At 38.4% G+C, this 15,130-nt stretch overlaps 2 protein-coding genes across 8 annotated transcripts in view; both read left to right on the forward strand.

Moving 5' to 3' along the window:
• cd79a (CD79a molecule, immunoglobulin-associated alpha) lies at positions 1–3,369 on the forward strand. 3 transcript variants are annotated; one of them, XM_080308429.1, is made up of 6 exons: positions 1–188; positions 732–792; positions 1,251–1,592; positions 2,215–2,330; positions 2,552–2,614; positions 2,774–3,369. In XM_080308429.1, exons 2-6 carry the CDS (start codon positions 753–755, stop codon positions 2,897–2,899), a joined length of 687 nt encoding a protein of 228 aa, XP_080164555.1. In that variant the 5' UTR covers positions 1–188; positions 732–752; the 3' UTR covers positions 2,900–3,369. The 3 variants fall into 3 exon arrangements, with proteins under 3 accessions (XP_080164555.1, XP_080164554.1, XP_026040531.2); XM_080308428.1 differs by having other exon boundaries at positions 19–347; XM_026184746.2 differs by lacking the exon at positions 1–188 and having other exon boundaries at positions 610–792.
• The window catches only part of lipeb (lipase, hormone-sensitive b), a 26,513-nt gene continuing 14,732 nt past the window's right edge, over positions 3,350–15,130 (forward strand). Inside the window, exons 1-9 of one of the 5 annotated variants that reach the window (XM_080308425.1) lie at positions 3,350–3,702; positions 4,150–4,186; positions 7,155–7,195; positions 11,020–11,261; positions 12,144–12,428; positions 13,163–13,253; positions 13,631–13,657; positions 14,307–14,452; positions 14,872–15,057. In XM_080308425.1, coding sequence (XP_080164551.1) covers positions 3,612–3,702; positions 4,150–4,186; positions 7,155–7,195; positions 11,020–11,261; positions 12,144–12,428; positions 13,163–13,253; positions 13,631–13,657; positions 14,307–14,452; positions 14,872–15,057 — 1,146 coding nt within the window. In that variant the 5' untranslated portion in view covers positions 3,350–3,611. The remainder of the gene's footprint in view (positions 3,703–4,149; positions 4,187–7,154; positions 7,196–11,019; positions 11,262–12,143; positions 12,429–13,162; positions 13,254–13,630; positions 13,658–14,306; positions 14,453–14,871; positions 15,058–15,130) is intronic. The other 4 variants (XM_026184116.2, XM_080308427.1, XM_080308426.1 and 1 more) reach the window with 4 other exon arrangements.

Below are 15,130 nucleotides of genomic sequence, written 5' to 3' on the forward strand. Positions count from 1 at the left end.
ATAAAGGTTCCAAGAGACAGGCAGTTACTTTAAGAGAGCAGAAAAGGTACCTGCTCCTTTGTGCAAGGAGGAACAGCTGGAAAACTACAAAATGACCTTCAGCAGACTTCAGAGGGTGGCCGGAACATTGATGTCCTCTAGTGGGTCCTGTGCTCACTGGAGATGATATGTATTCATATCATTAGCAGGTAATGTAGATGTTTAAATGTTAGGGATTTAAATGTTAATCAGAGTGGTGATGAGTGGGAGGAACAACAGCATGGCTCCAAACTGAAATGGTCTCACCCAGTGGAAACACAAGACACTGAAAAGAAAAACGACTGACCAAGGCTCCGAACTGTTTAAAAGTAAGACTTTTACTTCAAAGCTCGAACAGTTTGTCTCCTGAGTTAATGCTTTCAGAAAGAAGAAGAAATGCAATACATTGTCCCTCTATCAACTGTTCCATTTCCACTTTTTATATTTGCAATTTTCAGTCAAGAGCAGCATTTAGTTGCTATTTGCATGTTTAGCAGACTTTTTTTTTTCTTTTTTTTTTAAACAAAGTTCTATTTTTTTAAGCATTTGGATGCAGCACTTAAGCAAATGTGGGCTGGTGGAAATTTATTCAAGCATAAATCCTGCCACTGAAAAACAAGACACCAGTGTGATCTTGCAGAAGAGAAGACTGAAGCAGAGCTGTGTGTAGAATTTTTTTTTTTAATCAGAATTTTATCCTTTTTTATTCCTAGATTGAATTTTGGCTTACAAAAATGGGGATGGTTGTAATATTTGTCCTCTCCAGCTTGGTGGGTGAGTCAGATTATATTTTTAATACCGTACATTCAAGTATTTGAACTTGTTTTATTTAGAAGTAATCATTGACATCATCCATTTATTATATATTTCAGTAATATCAGTTATGTTTTTGAAAGATTAATTATTTCAGCGTGTCATATTTCTACATATCGGTTCAGTATATATGTACTTATGTATTCATTTTTGTTTAACTCTTTTGAGTTCTGCTTCAGTGAACCACATTTCCTGTCAAAACAGATGGCTGTGCTATCATGATGACATTTTTGCTTCAGTCGTTCTGGTTACTTATGCTATACAATTATAGATCATTTGGCATTTTTAAAGCATATTTTAATACTTTGTCAGTTTTGAATATGGGTTGTGAAATTATATGCAGTCATCATTAAATAATCGGAGACCTCAATAACAAATCCTACAACATAACCTGTCTTAACATGCGCTTTCTTCAACAGTGGGTTTTGCTTGGGGTGAGCTGATTTTAGAACCAGACAGACCCTCACTGAGTGTGCCAGTCTCTGAAAATGCTTCACTGGAATGCTGCTATAAATCACCGTCGGGGAGAGTGAATGTCCACTGGATCCACTATTATAAGAAAACTCAGCAGATGTTGTTAGATAAAACAGCTGAATCACAGAAAGATGCTGAATCACAGAAAGATTCCAAATCTGAAAAAATATATTGTGCCCAACTGAACTTCCCTGAAGTAAAGCTGGAGAACCTTGGATTTTACCATTGTCTGCTGAATGATAGTGGCAACCCATATTACACACATGGAACCTACCTGCGTGTCTACAGTGAGTGTGTGTGTGTGCATGTGTTGTTGTTGGGGCGGGGTGTCACTACTTCATAAACCATAAATCCTGTTATTGTTAATCTGCCCAAAAGCTGTGAAAGTGGCAGCATCCACATATATTCAATTTATTTAATCTTTACATCTTCAGGATTGTTGCATTGCAGTATGCTGCACCATTCATTCACTTTAAATAGCACCAAATTTAGAATTAAATTTCAGTCAATGTGCAAAGGCATTAGTCACACTGAAAGGCCACTTCACACACTAATCTCATTAAAACCAGATGGTAGATGAGGAAACATAAAACTGCCAATCTGAGGGATTATGTGTGCGATAACCTGCATTGTTAACGTGACTTAACAGTACCACCAATTGTATGTTTAACTGTGATCCTTATGCTAAATTTAACCGTTATATAACAAAACTATCAGTGTCATAATAAATCTCCCAGTAAGGCTTTTGAGTAATTATTTTGTTAGCCTGCGTTTTCATGTGCAGGCTAACAAATACGCAGCATTCACGTGTTCACACTTAAAGCAGAAAAAGATAACTCGTGTTTAAAAACCAATACGTGCAACTGCTAATTTGTTTGTTTGACCTCTGAACCCTTTCTGCATTCCTAGAGCCAATGGAGAAGACCATAAACCTGAGAGAAACCACCAAAAACAAGATCCTGATAGCTGAGGGATTCTTACTGTTACTGTGTGTGATGCTGCCTTCTGCCATTCTTCTGTTCAAGGTCGTTGCATTATTATACAATGATCAGCAGCACTACTGTTGAAGCTATGCTTAATTTCAAGCATTTTCCCAAAAGAGCATTACTTTTACTTTATTATTCATGCATTTAAAAGTAATGGCAGAGCTGTGCGACTCTGGCATGGATTTGTTTTTCTTCCTTCTCCGTCAACAATGGGAATTTGCAACATTTGACTGATTTATTACTTTTGGTTTGCCCTACAGTCAAAGAAGCTTAATGAACTGGAGAAAAAGAAAGCAAAGAAAGAAGAGGAAAATATATATCAGGTCAACATTACATATTCTCAATCTCTTTCCATTACACAAGGCAAAGCAGGAAAGCAGGAGCTAAGAAATGAACACCATTTCTAGTTGTTGTTGATGTGTATATCTTTCACTGATAATAGCCTTTGCATGATTTCCTTTTTGCATTTTCTCAAAAACCAGGGGCTAAATTTGGATGACTGTTGTGCAACATACGATCAGATTGAACGCTCCCAAGCACAGGGCCCGTACCAGGATGTGGGCAACATTAAGGAAGAAGAGGAAGAAATCCAGCTGGAGAAACCATAAAACAAAGTGAATAACAGACAGTTACGAGTGTTACATGTAAATAGCAGGCTTCTTACAACACGCTCTGATTTCAGAGTTTTGTTCTCTGAAGTTTTTTATTTTTTAAGATTTTATCTGTATTTGTCAAAACAATCATAACACAATATCCACTGGTCTGCAACCAGGATTTTAGAAATACTTCCTTATCAACATATCAACTATAAACTTTTTTTCAGTTTTTTTTATGATGTTTTTAAATATACTCCTTTACATTTTTAAATATATGTAGGTGTTTTGCTTTAGCTTTTTTATTCTAATTTTGCACACAGATTCCAGAAAAAAAATGACGGGTCAGACTGGTTACGTATGTACCCCAGGTTGCGTTGTCGGCTTTTTAAATATTCATTGACGTGCATCTGCTACAATTATGTGTTTTTTGCTATTTCTGTGAGTGCTGTAATAATAAAATAATATTTAAAAAATCCATCAAATCTCTCTGTAAATTGTCTGAGTAATACAATTGCCCTCTGTGTGCAGTGAATAGGATAGGATTGTTTCTTTTAGGGGGTTGCACAATAAAGAGAGTAGGGCGGCACTTACGAAATTTTGATTTGTCCTGATTGGTTACTAAACAGAAGTAGGTTTTCATTGGCTTACATTTCTTGTGCGGGCGTGGTCTCATGGCTTCTCAGGTAGAAATGTGAGAGGCGGTGCATAAACAGAGTGGGCGAATATGGCGTCCAGCAAGAAGGGTAGTGGGACTAGCAGACTGGAAAAAGGTGTGAATGGAAGGCGCTCGTCCAAACACAAAGAGGGTCCACTGGGTGAGGTTTTTTTTTTATTTTTAATTTGGTGTACCTACTACGCTCCCTCTGTGGCTTGTCCCTTTAATAACACCCCCGCCCCCCAATTTGTACGCTGTGTCCTCCTGCTAACGCTCGTTAGCGGCTAAGTTAGCTGTCCTTTGGTAGCTGCCGCTAGGTCTGTTTTAGCAGTAAAAGTCTCGTGATTCTTGTATGACAGAAAGAGGCGCTGAGTTAACATGTGTGAGCTGTTGGTGAAATAATTGTCAAGACAAACTCTGACACTCTGTTGCTGGCATGTCTCTAGTTAGAGCATCCTTTAGACGTAGAAGCCGCCTGCACACTGTTAGTAGTCATTGTAACGTTAGCAGCTAGGTTATCTATGTAATAGACTTTAATTAACGGGACACATACTGTATGTAGCACGTGCTCGTATTTATGTTCACTTGTCACTTTTCGTGACTCTAGCGTCGACCGCTGACACCGACCGGACCCACCTGAACAGGTACGCCAAAAACAACCACTAGAGGAGAAGACTAGATTAACCAGATTAAAGCTGCGAGCGTAACACATGCACACAAAGGGGGAGTTTATAGTTGTACTGCCCTGTGCACTAATCGATTAAGGTGGACTGATGGTGACGCTGTCACTAGTTCGACCGGTGTGACGCAAGAGCAGGGTGACACATGGTGACTAACAGCAAGTCTCTGAAAGGCGGTGGCAGACTTTCAAAGCACGCTGTTCGTAGGGACTGTGGACGTGCTATTATTACTAAACACACTCTCGATTTTGCTCTGTTCGTCTGGTAACTAGTCTTCTGTCTCATTGTTTCTAAGAACAGTCCAGGCCACCACGTTCAAAAGGCCATATTTCTGACCGCAGTCTGAATCTTATCTTTGTCTTTGCTATCTAAACAAATGGCATTGTGTGTTGTAAGCACTTATAACTGGATAGGAAACGCTTCCCTAATCTTACTTGTTATGTAAATTTCCTAACATGCTCAGGTTTTATCATCAGACTTATAATTTTCTTTTCCTATAATGCTATGATGTTATAAAACTTACGTGAACCTATTTATGTAAAGGGTGTGGAGGCTCATTGTTGCAAGTTTCCTGTTGTTGAGTTTGGACTTGTGAAGGTGCTCTGTTTGGTAGAAGGGTCAAAACTTCGTTCTCATTATACTACTGGGCTCCTGCTGTGCGCTCTTCTGTTTTGCCTTTGCCCTGGACAAAGATGTCTTTCTATAGATTTAATTCTTTGAGTATGACACATGATGTGGCAACTGTCACATCATATGTAAAGAGACCATCTTTCAGAGGTTGTGCTGTGATGGAGGGTGCCTTTTGAAAAACAGCCAATTTTTATGTGCTTGGGACTATAATTACCCACTTTTCTACAGCATGGGTCTGTTTAGGCTTGATAAAGTGGGGAAACAAACACCAACGAGTTAGAGAAGGCTTAGACAAGATCAGTACAGTAAGTCAAACTGGCATTGAGAAGATACTTCAATATAACAACTTCAGTAGTGTTTTCTGAGTGGAAGGAATTTCAAGTGAGAATTTATAGTCAAGACAAAAGGAAAGCTCTTAAGTTTATTTATTCACTGCAGTCACCTGACATTTGGAAAAGCACAGGTGTTACAAGCAATGACAAGAATTCCCATGGGGCAGTGAGCCGGTCCTCACAGTCAGTCCAAATCCAGATGGAATGAGAAACATTCATTTTATTATTTACATCTGTTTCTCATTATAAAATGTTTTTATATCTCCTGAAAATTAACATAAAAATAAACATCTGTCTGTCCATTTTCTTAACTGAATCAGAATCGTGTTTATTGGCCAAATATATGTGCAGACACATACAGGGAAACTGCTTAAGAAAATGAGAAGAGCCCTGTATTACAAAGTCAGTTCAATGTACCAAGGTATTTTTTTTTTTTTTTTTTTTTGTCATCATCTGGATTCACTTGCTCTACCCTGGTAACAATAAAAGCAATAAAATTGTTTTAGATTTTCAGCAAAGAGGGGAAAAAAAACAATCAAGGAATAATGTTGCGACTAAGAATCTCTGTTTCTTAGTAATGCTCATCAGGGACATAAAATTAAAAAAACAAAACAAAAAAAACCCAAAACCAAAATATTAGATGCTTTTTAAAAACAAAACTTAAACCCCTCCTAGTGTCTGTGCCCAAAGGTCTGAGTGATGTTCCTGGAATGGTGACACCATTTTTCCGGAGAAGGTCAGTAGGTGGTGATTTCATATCTGTCGTTTTCTAATCTGAAACTTAACCTGTACTTATGCCGAAATGTATTCTGCTCAGGAGGTTAAGTTAGGCAGTTCATGCTCATACTCTCACTTAAGGCCAGTTTAGAAGCACCAATTTCAACAATATCTTTGGACTGGGAGAGAGATGCAGGCACTGGGAGAGAATGCAGCGGAGCCTTTTGTTCTGCTGCACAGTAGTGTGTGTGTGTGTGTGTGTGTGTGTGTGTGTGTGTGTGTGTAAAAGTTTGTTTATCTCAGTATTTCTATAAGTAGGTGAAGGTTCATGACTCCATTCACTGAGTTATGAAACTGTCATCTGTGATATCAGTCAAAAAGTTCTCACTGAGGTCATGTTTTCCGAAAGGAAAATATCCTTCAAATCATGTTTTCACCATCTGTTTTTGGGTGTTCACGTGCTGTCCATGTCCTGCATTCATCCCTGAACATTAGTGTTTCTCAAGAGTTGGTGCAAACTGCATGTTTCTGATGCTTAAATTAATACGAATGTATTAAAGGTACCTCAAATACTCAAAACTCTAACACATGGGGTCCCAACACTAAAGTGTTATTGGCACTTTAGGTGTAATGCATATGAGTTAGACTAATGCTGGTGCTAAGTGGTGGTAGGTTTAGTTAATTAATCATAATGTTTTGATAATTTAACAATTTTAAAGTGAATTTTGTTGGGGTAACCATTTGTGAAGGTAGTTTTGTGTAGGGTTTTTTTTTATGTAGTTTTTCCTAAAAAGTCTAACTGTTAGTTCTTGGTAACAAGTAAACTTTGTTCTATTTTATTTAAATATTTAATATTAAAAACCAAACAAACATTTTAACAGTTAATATATTGCTATCATATCATAATCTTATGGTTGTAGTTTGCCAATTAAGTTTAAGGTCACAGGGAGTTCCAAGCTGATCTGCCAATAGCAAAATAGCCTCGAGTTACAGGGAGAAAGTTAACTGGGCAAGGGTCGTCCTTGCTGTCCGTCCTTTTAAAAGAGGCATGGTTAGGATCAACAGAACACAGGGAAGAGCAGCATATTGCTTCTTGTTACAACGTCTGAGAGGTAAAGAGATACATCACAAAGACAAGCGAGCAAGACAACAGAGCTGGAAATCACTTTCTCTTTCCTTTAGACAACACCAGCATCTATTTTTCTTTCTCTCTCATTCTCTCCTTTTTTCCCTCCATGCTCTCATTGTGGAAGAGAGGACACAGACATGGACAGAGCCTTGAACTCAGATGCTGGTAAACACTTTCACTTTTTTCTCTTTAAGCTATTCAGTTTTGATTTTTGTTTTTTTGTTTTTTTTACTACTTCATCCTGTCAGTTGTATGTTATGCCAGTGGCAGTCAGCAGGTATTTTTATGGATGCTAAATTCACTGTCTTTGGGCCCCACAGGGAACATTATGTGTCTGTAATGTTGTTGGTGTTGGTTGTTGTACATGACTTATTAATGCAGACTCTCATCCATCTTTAATGTGGAGAGACCAGGTACAGCTTAATGGTTGCAGTGGCCACTTGTTTTACAAAAATATGGAAAACAAGGCATGTTGAGACATTTTCAGTATTGACATACTAGCTAGAGGAAGCCTGGAGCATTTGTGAATGCATACAAAGCGGATGTGATAAGGACAGTAGGTGAGTCATGTCTGATGGTATATTTACCATCTGTAAATGTACCGTTCCTGTAATGTTATCAGCTTGTGTGGGTGCATGTGTTTCATTATGGAAAATCCTGGCAAGATGACAAGATTATATGCCTGTGGAGAAGTTTTATCAATGCAAAACTTTATCACAACTTTGCACGACGGTTTCACAAAACATCACAAGTTTGTAGTTGAGTCTAGCTGAAGATGAATGTGGTTTTATGCATGGTGTAATGTACCATTGTTTACGCCAACACATGGGTTGAATGCCAGCATTTGACAGGTGTTTAAATGCTTTGCAAGATACTTTCTAGTAACAGCTATCCTTTTCCCTCTGTTCTAGGCATTATCATTTGTCAAACAAAGGTGAAGTCTTTATTGGATCATTGTATGTTTGAACTCTTAATAAGATGGTACTGGTTTGCCTAACTTTGTTCATTTGCATTTCATTTGCGTGTAATTTGGTCCCTGCAGTTAGATAGGGTTGTAATGTCTCCTGGCTTAATTTTCATTAAACAAGTTTCAGAGCAGCTTATGCTTATCCAAGGGTTCATAAAGTTCAGGCCCTTTCAACATCAAGCTTATTGGCATGCTCAGATGAGAGAGTTGCACCGCCGGCTCTAATTAGGCAATGTAATTTTAATATTGGGTTTGTGCCCAAACTGGTTTGACTGCATTAGCATTGCTTTTGGGTGATTACTTGACTAGCACCACTCACTGTATCACTTTAGGTCACACTGCTGTGAATGTGTTTATGCAGAAAGATAAAAGTATATTTATAGATGTTCTTTGTTTGTGTCCTTTGGTACTTCATTCTGATGTCATTGTACATTACATGACTGCTTCCTGTGTTGTCAGACTCTGAACGTTTGCAGTCCACACATAATCCACTAGCTCTTGGTCAAATCCTGAAATTGAGCAAGAGTTGTATAGATCTGCAGGTAGCTGTTGAGTTGTTTTGAGTCTTAGTCTAGGTTTACTTCATTGATCTTTACCAGGAATATGAGTAAGTAATGCTTGTGTAACATGTCAGGGTGAGTGGGACATTGAAACTCTGGAAAACATCCACCAAATAAATGTAAATCGCCATTGTTTTCCTTTGTCTGATACACCTGGGCTTGCTTGCAAACATGGACGAGTCAATCTGAGAAGCTGTCAATATTGAGACAAATCTAAAAAAGTGAGAGAAGTCCTACCAGTCTACAAACCTAAAAAGTATTGATGTTTAAGGAGTTTAAGTAGTTGTCCATATTTCTAAATGATAAACTCGTGGTTCATTGAGTTTGAGCAGCACAACGTTTCAGAATCCCCAGAAATCATGTGATGATATTAGACCACAAAAAGTATTCCTTTCACATGGCTGAACTGGTTGGAAATTTGCCCTGAAGCTGCTTCATTAAGCTTTGGATGAATAAACAGAACTATTTTAAGCTGAAATTTTTAAAAAAGAAACCCTTTTCCCACTGCAATGCTGTCCTGTTTAGTTCAGTGATTTTTGGTTCCACATTTGTTTTGGTCTTTCTGTATTCCCCAGGGTCAATAAATGCAGAAACTAACATTGCTCACATAAATCACATAAATTCAGAGGGTTTTGTGTTTGTAGAGAAACGTTTTCTGCTTTTGACAAAAGCAAGTTAAAACAGACACAACTGAGTGGACAGTGGACATAATATCACAGCACATAATGACTGTTTGCTGATTTGGAAAACAAACAAGCCTCAGCTCTGTAAAATGTGGACTTGGAATTAGGTGTATTCAGATGATGCATATTTTAAAACAATCAAGGAAGATCTGCTTGATGTAATTAAATCATTTATTACTAAGTGTACAACAGTTACAAAAGTTGATTCTTCAGAGGCTCTCTTCTAGGATATGAACAAATTGTTGTTTTTTGTGTTTGTTTGTTTTGTTTTTGGGGTTTTTCTTTGTCAGAGTAGGGGAGTGAGAAGCAGATGCCAGTCAGGAAAATGAGCGCGTGTGCGTGCGTGCTATAAGTTGTCTGGCTGATAAATGTCTCTTTGCAGATATCAGGGGGACGTGATTCCTCCCAGCAGTCTGAAATTGCCTCTCCTATTACTCTTCCTGAATGGCAGAGAATAGCAGAATAATTGTGCGATTAGGGCTCCATTATTTCTTTGACCCTTGAAACAATATTTCTCTCTGTTATCTGTTCACTTTTCAGCATGCAGAGCCTACTCCTGCTTCCCAATCAATTATGTCTCTTTGGGCATTGTTTTACCAGAGCTATTTATCTGCATTTGTTCTGTATTGCTTTTTCAAAGTTGAAAATGTAAAATCCAAAGTTAAAGGATTGAGGCTAATTCTTAGAGTTGTCATTTAATTTAGCATCACTTAAGTGGTGATAATTTACTCTACGAACTGATTACTATCGACATATTGCCATACTAATGAAAATCTATTAAATCAAGAAACAACAAAAAAACCTGTTTCCATTTCTCCCATAGTTTCTCGTCTTTTTTTTTTTTGTTGTTGTTGTTGTTTTGTTTTGAATTGAATTGAACTTTTCTGCGTGTCCAGTGCCCCTTCTTTTCTTTCCTCTTTCTCAGCATGCCAGAAACCTTATACAAGTACCAGCTAGTTCCCAGAGATGTTATGGAAACTCTGATCTCAAGTGACTCAGTAGGAGAACGCCATCCTACAGTGATAATCCAACAGGGCAAAAGTGCTACATCTTTGTTATTATTGTTTTTTGTTTTTAATTTCACTAGAGAGGTGGGCACACTTAATAAACACAGTCTGCTGATGGTTGTCTACTGTATACCTCCCTTTGGGATTCGTATGCAAGTTTGTTTATGTGTTTTTGTCAGTGTATGACTAATCTGTGTTTGTTTCCCAGCAGCATGATACCAGATCTTGGTGGATTTTTGGTGTGCAGCTTTGGTTTACATCATTTAATTTCAAGCCTCGCTTAACACGTTTCAGTTCATGAGATTCCATACATCAGGATGTAGGGGCTCAGTTAATAAGACTAAGAACATTTTGTAGGATATATCCAAAAATATCCCACTTGGTACAGTTTCTACATGCTGATTACAGCTGTGGGTGTGGTGCAGAATATTGATCAGGGTGCTACTTTTTATGGTAGTTGGAGCAGATGCCAGCTTTCAGTCAGGTTTTTAGAAACGCAGCATATAAGAATACATTTGGGATTAGAAGGATAGTGGTATTAGTAACAACAATGTTACTAATAACTAGTAACAACAATGTTACTAATAACAGGAACTGCAAATTATTGCGATTACACCCCTAAATCATCAGTTACGTGCCTACAAGTGAAAAGAGACATTCCCCAGTGGAATACATACTCATGTTAAAAGAATGTTGTTATTCTTACCCACAGTAAATCTGATTCTTTCATTGTTTCATTCGTGGCCTTTTCCTTTTGTTTCACTGCTTTTAGTGATGGATACCAAAGCAGTATTTGCGGCCCTGTACGGTGTGTGCGAAGAAAATGCAGCTTTCTTCTCAGGGGGAGCCAAGGGGTCACAGGGTGATGCTGCACGGCGGCTGGTGGAGGCCATGAAGCAGATTCAGGAGCACGCTCGCAATCTGGAACCTGTTATTTCTGGCTTTGCTAATGTTTACCATCACTTTGATTTTGATCCACATATACCAGCTAATGGCTATCGCTCCCTGGTCAAGGTAGGCTTTCTGATGTTTTAAGGTCTTTTTGCGTGTATAAATGAACTCTTGGATGTGTGTTTTGTTTTGTTTTTATTTAATCTCTGTGCAGCTTGGAGAAATGGTACCTCTTCTGCAATACATTCTTATCAATATTCTTTCCACACTGTGAGAAACTATTCACAGCACCTCTTTGCTTGAATATCACTTTGTTTCAAGGTCAGTCCATTTGTTTTACAGATTGATTTTATGTTACAAAGTGGGCAAGATAAATTCCTCCAGCTGCGAATATCTGCCTCTACTGTATCCACTGTACTTTATCTTGTACAGTTATTGATGAAACATCATGACCTTCGGTTACTGCAGCCCACCACAACAGAATGAGTCTAGTAGAGCAGCAAATGAATCCTGTTCTGTTTTCTGGCTTCTCTGTTTCCACATTTATAATCCTTCTCATTCCAGCAGTACCACTCTTGCTAATCTGTAACACCCAGTGAAGCAGGAAGTTTTTTACATGTTCTCATTTAGCCATGCTTTCACACATCCTCTCCTTTCCCTTTAGGCTTACCACACTAATCTTAATCACAACTTAAGCACACCCAGAAGACTTGTCTCTTTAATGAATGCACAAATGGAGATTTTAGGTTTTGTTTTTTGTTCTTTCAAATAATGCGTATTGCTGTGTATCTTCATTTCAAGAATAAATATAATTCTATAAAATTGTATCCCTTTAACACCTAGTAATATAATGTTTCCTAATACTTATATTAGTACTTAATAAAGTTTTTAAGGTTCGTGTAATGTGATTTAGAATTTGCTGAATGTCAAAGTAAACTTTATTGTGTGGCGGATGTTTTCTAATTTTAGGTACCGGTATTTTATTGTCACTTTTTTATTTTCTAGGTTGTGCGTTGCTGCCTTCTCCACATCATCCACAAGGGCCACTACATCACAGCCAACCGCCGCAGCATCTTCTTCCGAGCAGCACATAATGCAGGGGAAATGGAGGCGTACTGTAATGCTCTGTGCCAGCTGCGTGCCCTGCTTTACCTGGCTCAGCGCATGCTACATGACAACAGCCACGGCAATTTGTTTTTCCAGGATGAAAGCGGGCTCAGCGAAAGTTTTGTCCGTGAATATGCATCCATGCACAAGGGTTGCTTCTATGGCCGTTGTCTGGGCTTTCAGGTGAGATGAGCTGTTTTAGCAGTCATATGATGTGACAAGGATAAGCACTGGGAACTGTGGAGTGGTGAGAGTAAGAAAACGTGTAAAACTCTTATAACAGTATAGATGAGCAGCACTACTCATAGCTACAGTTCTGGTAAAGGTTATATACATTTTTCATTCATCAAATTTTTCATATTGCATTCTACACCTTTAACTTTTTTATATTTTGTGTTGTGTTAGGACTAGTTAGTTGCGGAATAGAGGTCTCAAAGATTTCTATAGTAATTTGTAAAGTATTCTTTAGTTTTGTAAAAGAAAGAACTTGTTTATGTTTGAGGCAACTGGCCTGTTACCTGGTCTGTGTATATTCCCCTGCTTTTATTTTAGAAATAGGAATTGACCCTAAAAAGAGATGTTAAGGCTATGAGAAATACAGAACGACGATCTGGTCATCTTTACAGCAGTTCCCATTTTTCTCAGTTGAGCTTAACAAGGGAGGCTGAACTCTCACAGCACAGAGGTCAAAAGCAAACTAAAGGGAAAAAATGATGAAGCTCCCTTTGAGTCTATTTTCTATCAATTTGTAATCTCTTACAATTCTGATATTATGAGATCTTCTCATTCTTTTTTTCACTTTCTTTTGTAGTGATTCTAGTCACATTTGTGTTCTATTTCTTATGTTTAAATGTGTGGATAGTGGACTGGAATTGAAATTATTTTCTCTGTTTTTGTACATGCCTTCTCCCCTCTAGTTCACTCCAGCCATTCGCCCCTTTCTTCAGACCATCGCTATCGGCCTTGTGGCCTTTGGAGAAAACTACAAGCGGCATCAGTCAGGAATAGGTCAGCAACATCTTGTCTGCATCTGCACCCTCTCATCATCCAGCCAGATCGTTTTCATTCATAGATCGTACTCATCCAGCCCCACACCTCTTCTACATTGCTCCCTTGCCCCTGACTGTGTAACTTTTGATGTTGTGTTTGGATTGTAGATGCTCTTTCATCCCTTGGAATCTTGAGGGCTTGCTGCTGTGCTTCTTTTATATTTCAGAATGTTTTGAACATGCACATAGTTATGTACAGAGGCAGCAAGAGAAGAACATGCACTGTCATAGACACACATGTATTGTGCATGTGTGTACACAGACAGAAAACTATTTAACATTCAGTAAAGAATTATCCATTTCTCATGGTTTCTTGTGCTCTCTGCTGCACCACAGTGGAAGCAGGAGGTATTGCACCATATGGTGAGTGTGCTAGACCACCACCCCTTTTATAATATTCCTCTGTAGTGGTCTGTATAACTGTGTGAAGAAACTTATTTTATTCTAAAGCTCTTACTCTGCCAAATTGTTCTGCATTTAGCACTGTAAGCTACATTAGCATTCCTGTGCCTGTATATCATCATGATAAAAGGCCTTTCCTTACTGCCCATCCTTGACCCATAATCGTGGGCAGTAAATAAACCGCTGAAAGCAAGAGAAGATTGATAATACAATTGAGTCCTTGTGTGGCTTACCATGAGCCCAGTACAGTAGACTTAAAAATCCCTGTGGCAAAAATGACTATAGTGTTTTGACTATGTAAAAGCCAATTTCACCCTTCTGTTTTTTTTTTGTTTTTTTTTTTGTTTTTTTCCTCTCCCCTGCTAGGGACCAGACACTTGAAACTTTAATGTTCATTCCCTCCTCCACTTGTTCCTGCTCTTTGTCTGTGTGTTAAATGTGGCTCCCTTACCTGTTATTTTTTTTTTAAATCTTTTGTCCTTGCTATTTAGTTTCTGTTCCATTTTTAACCCATCATTATCATAATATGCATTCCTCTTTTTTTTTTCTTTCTCCATCGCCTTATCTCGGTCTCCTCCTCATCATATATGCTTCTCCCTACTTTTTTCAGGGGTAGCAGCCAGCTCTTTCTTTACCTCAGGAAAGTATGCCATTGACCCCGAGTTGAGGGGGACTGAATTTGACCGCATCACCCAGAACCTGGATGTCCATTTCTGGAAGACATTCTGGAACATCACTGAAACTGAAGTCCTGTCTGTGAGTAGACTGTTAATGTTTTTTGTGTCTGTCTGTTGACAAACACACAGAGACACCTGCTCTTGGACATCTGTAATTGAGAAGAGTTATCTTTGCTAACTCATGTACCAGGATCTGCACAGTGCTGTTTTTAATTTCGACGCAGTATCAGGGATACTTTGCTTTCCTCTGGTAATGGTACCTTTCTATCATTATGCATTTCACCTACAGGCTGTTAGTAATAATAGAGTGGAATTCAATTTATTCAATGGGGTTCATGATTTATTCATTCAGTTTCTCTTTCCCTCCAGTGGCCTGCCTCACTCTGAAACTTGGACTTTTTTTTTTCCCTCATCTTTCTTTGACTTGTTTTCTCACTAAATGTCTGGGGTTTGTTTTTTTTTTTTTCTTTTTCTTTCTGTCTGTCTCTTTTACCACAGAGTCTCGCCAGTATGACATCCACTCAAGTCAAGGTAAACCGAGCTCTTTCTGTGCCTCCTGCGACCTTTGACCTTCCCTTGGCGGCCAACCACAGAGCATCAGTAACTATAGCTCCACCATCAGCGCACATCGGCACTGCTCCTGTTCAGATGAGACTCATTTCTTATGATCTGCGTGAAGGACAGGTACTTGAATCTTTATTCAGTCCATACTATAGTGGCATACTTGAAAATTCAATAAAATCTTTATAATCTCAAA

Source organism: Astatotilapia calliptera, chromosome 11 (assembly GCF_964374335.1).
Source record: "Astatotilapia calliptera chromosome 11, fAstCal68.1, whole genome shotgun sequence".
Taxonomy (NCBI): domain Eukaryota; kingdom Metazoa; phylum Chordata; class Actinopteri; order Cichliformes; family Cichlidae; genus Astatotilapia; species Astatotilapia calliptera.

Coding starts and splice junctions, on each gene's coding strand:
- cd79a (XM_080308429.1), top strand. CDS start 753: ATGGGGATGGTTGTAATATTTGTCCTCTCCAGCTTGGTGG. Junction 793..1,250: donor TGTCCTCTCCAGCTTGGTGG/GTGAGTCAGATT, acceptor TTTCTTCAACAG/TGGGTTTTGCTTGGGGTGAG. Junction 2,331..2,551: donor CTGCCATTCTTCTGTTCAAG/GTCGTTGCATTA, acceptor TTTGCCCTACAG/TCAAAGAAGCTTAATGAACT.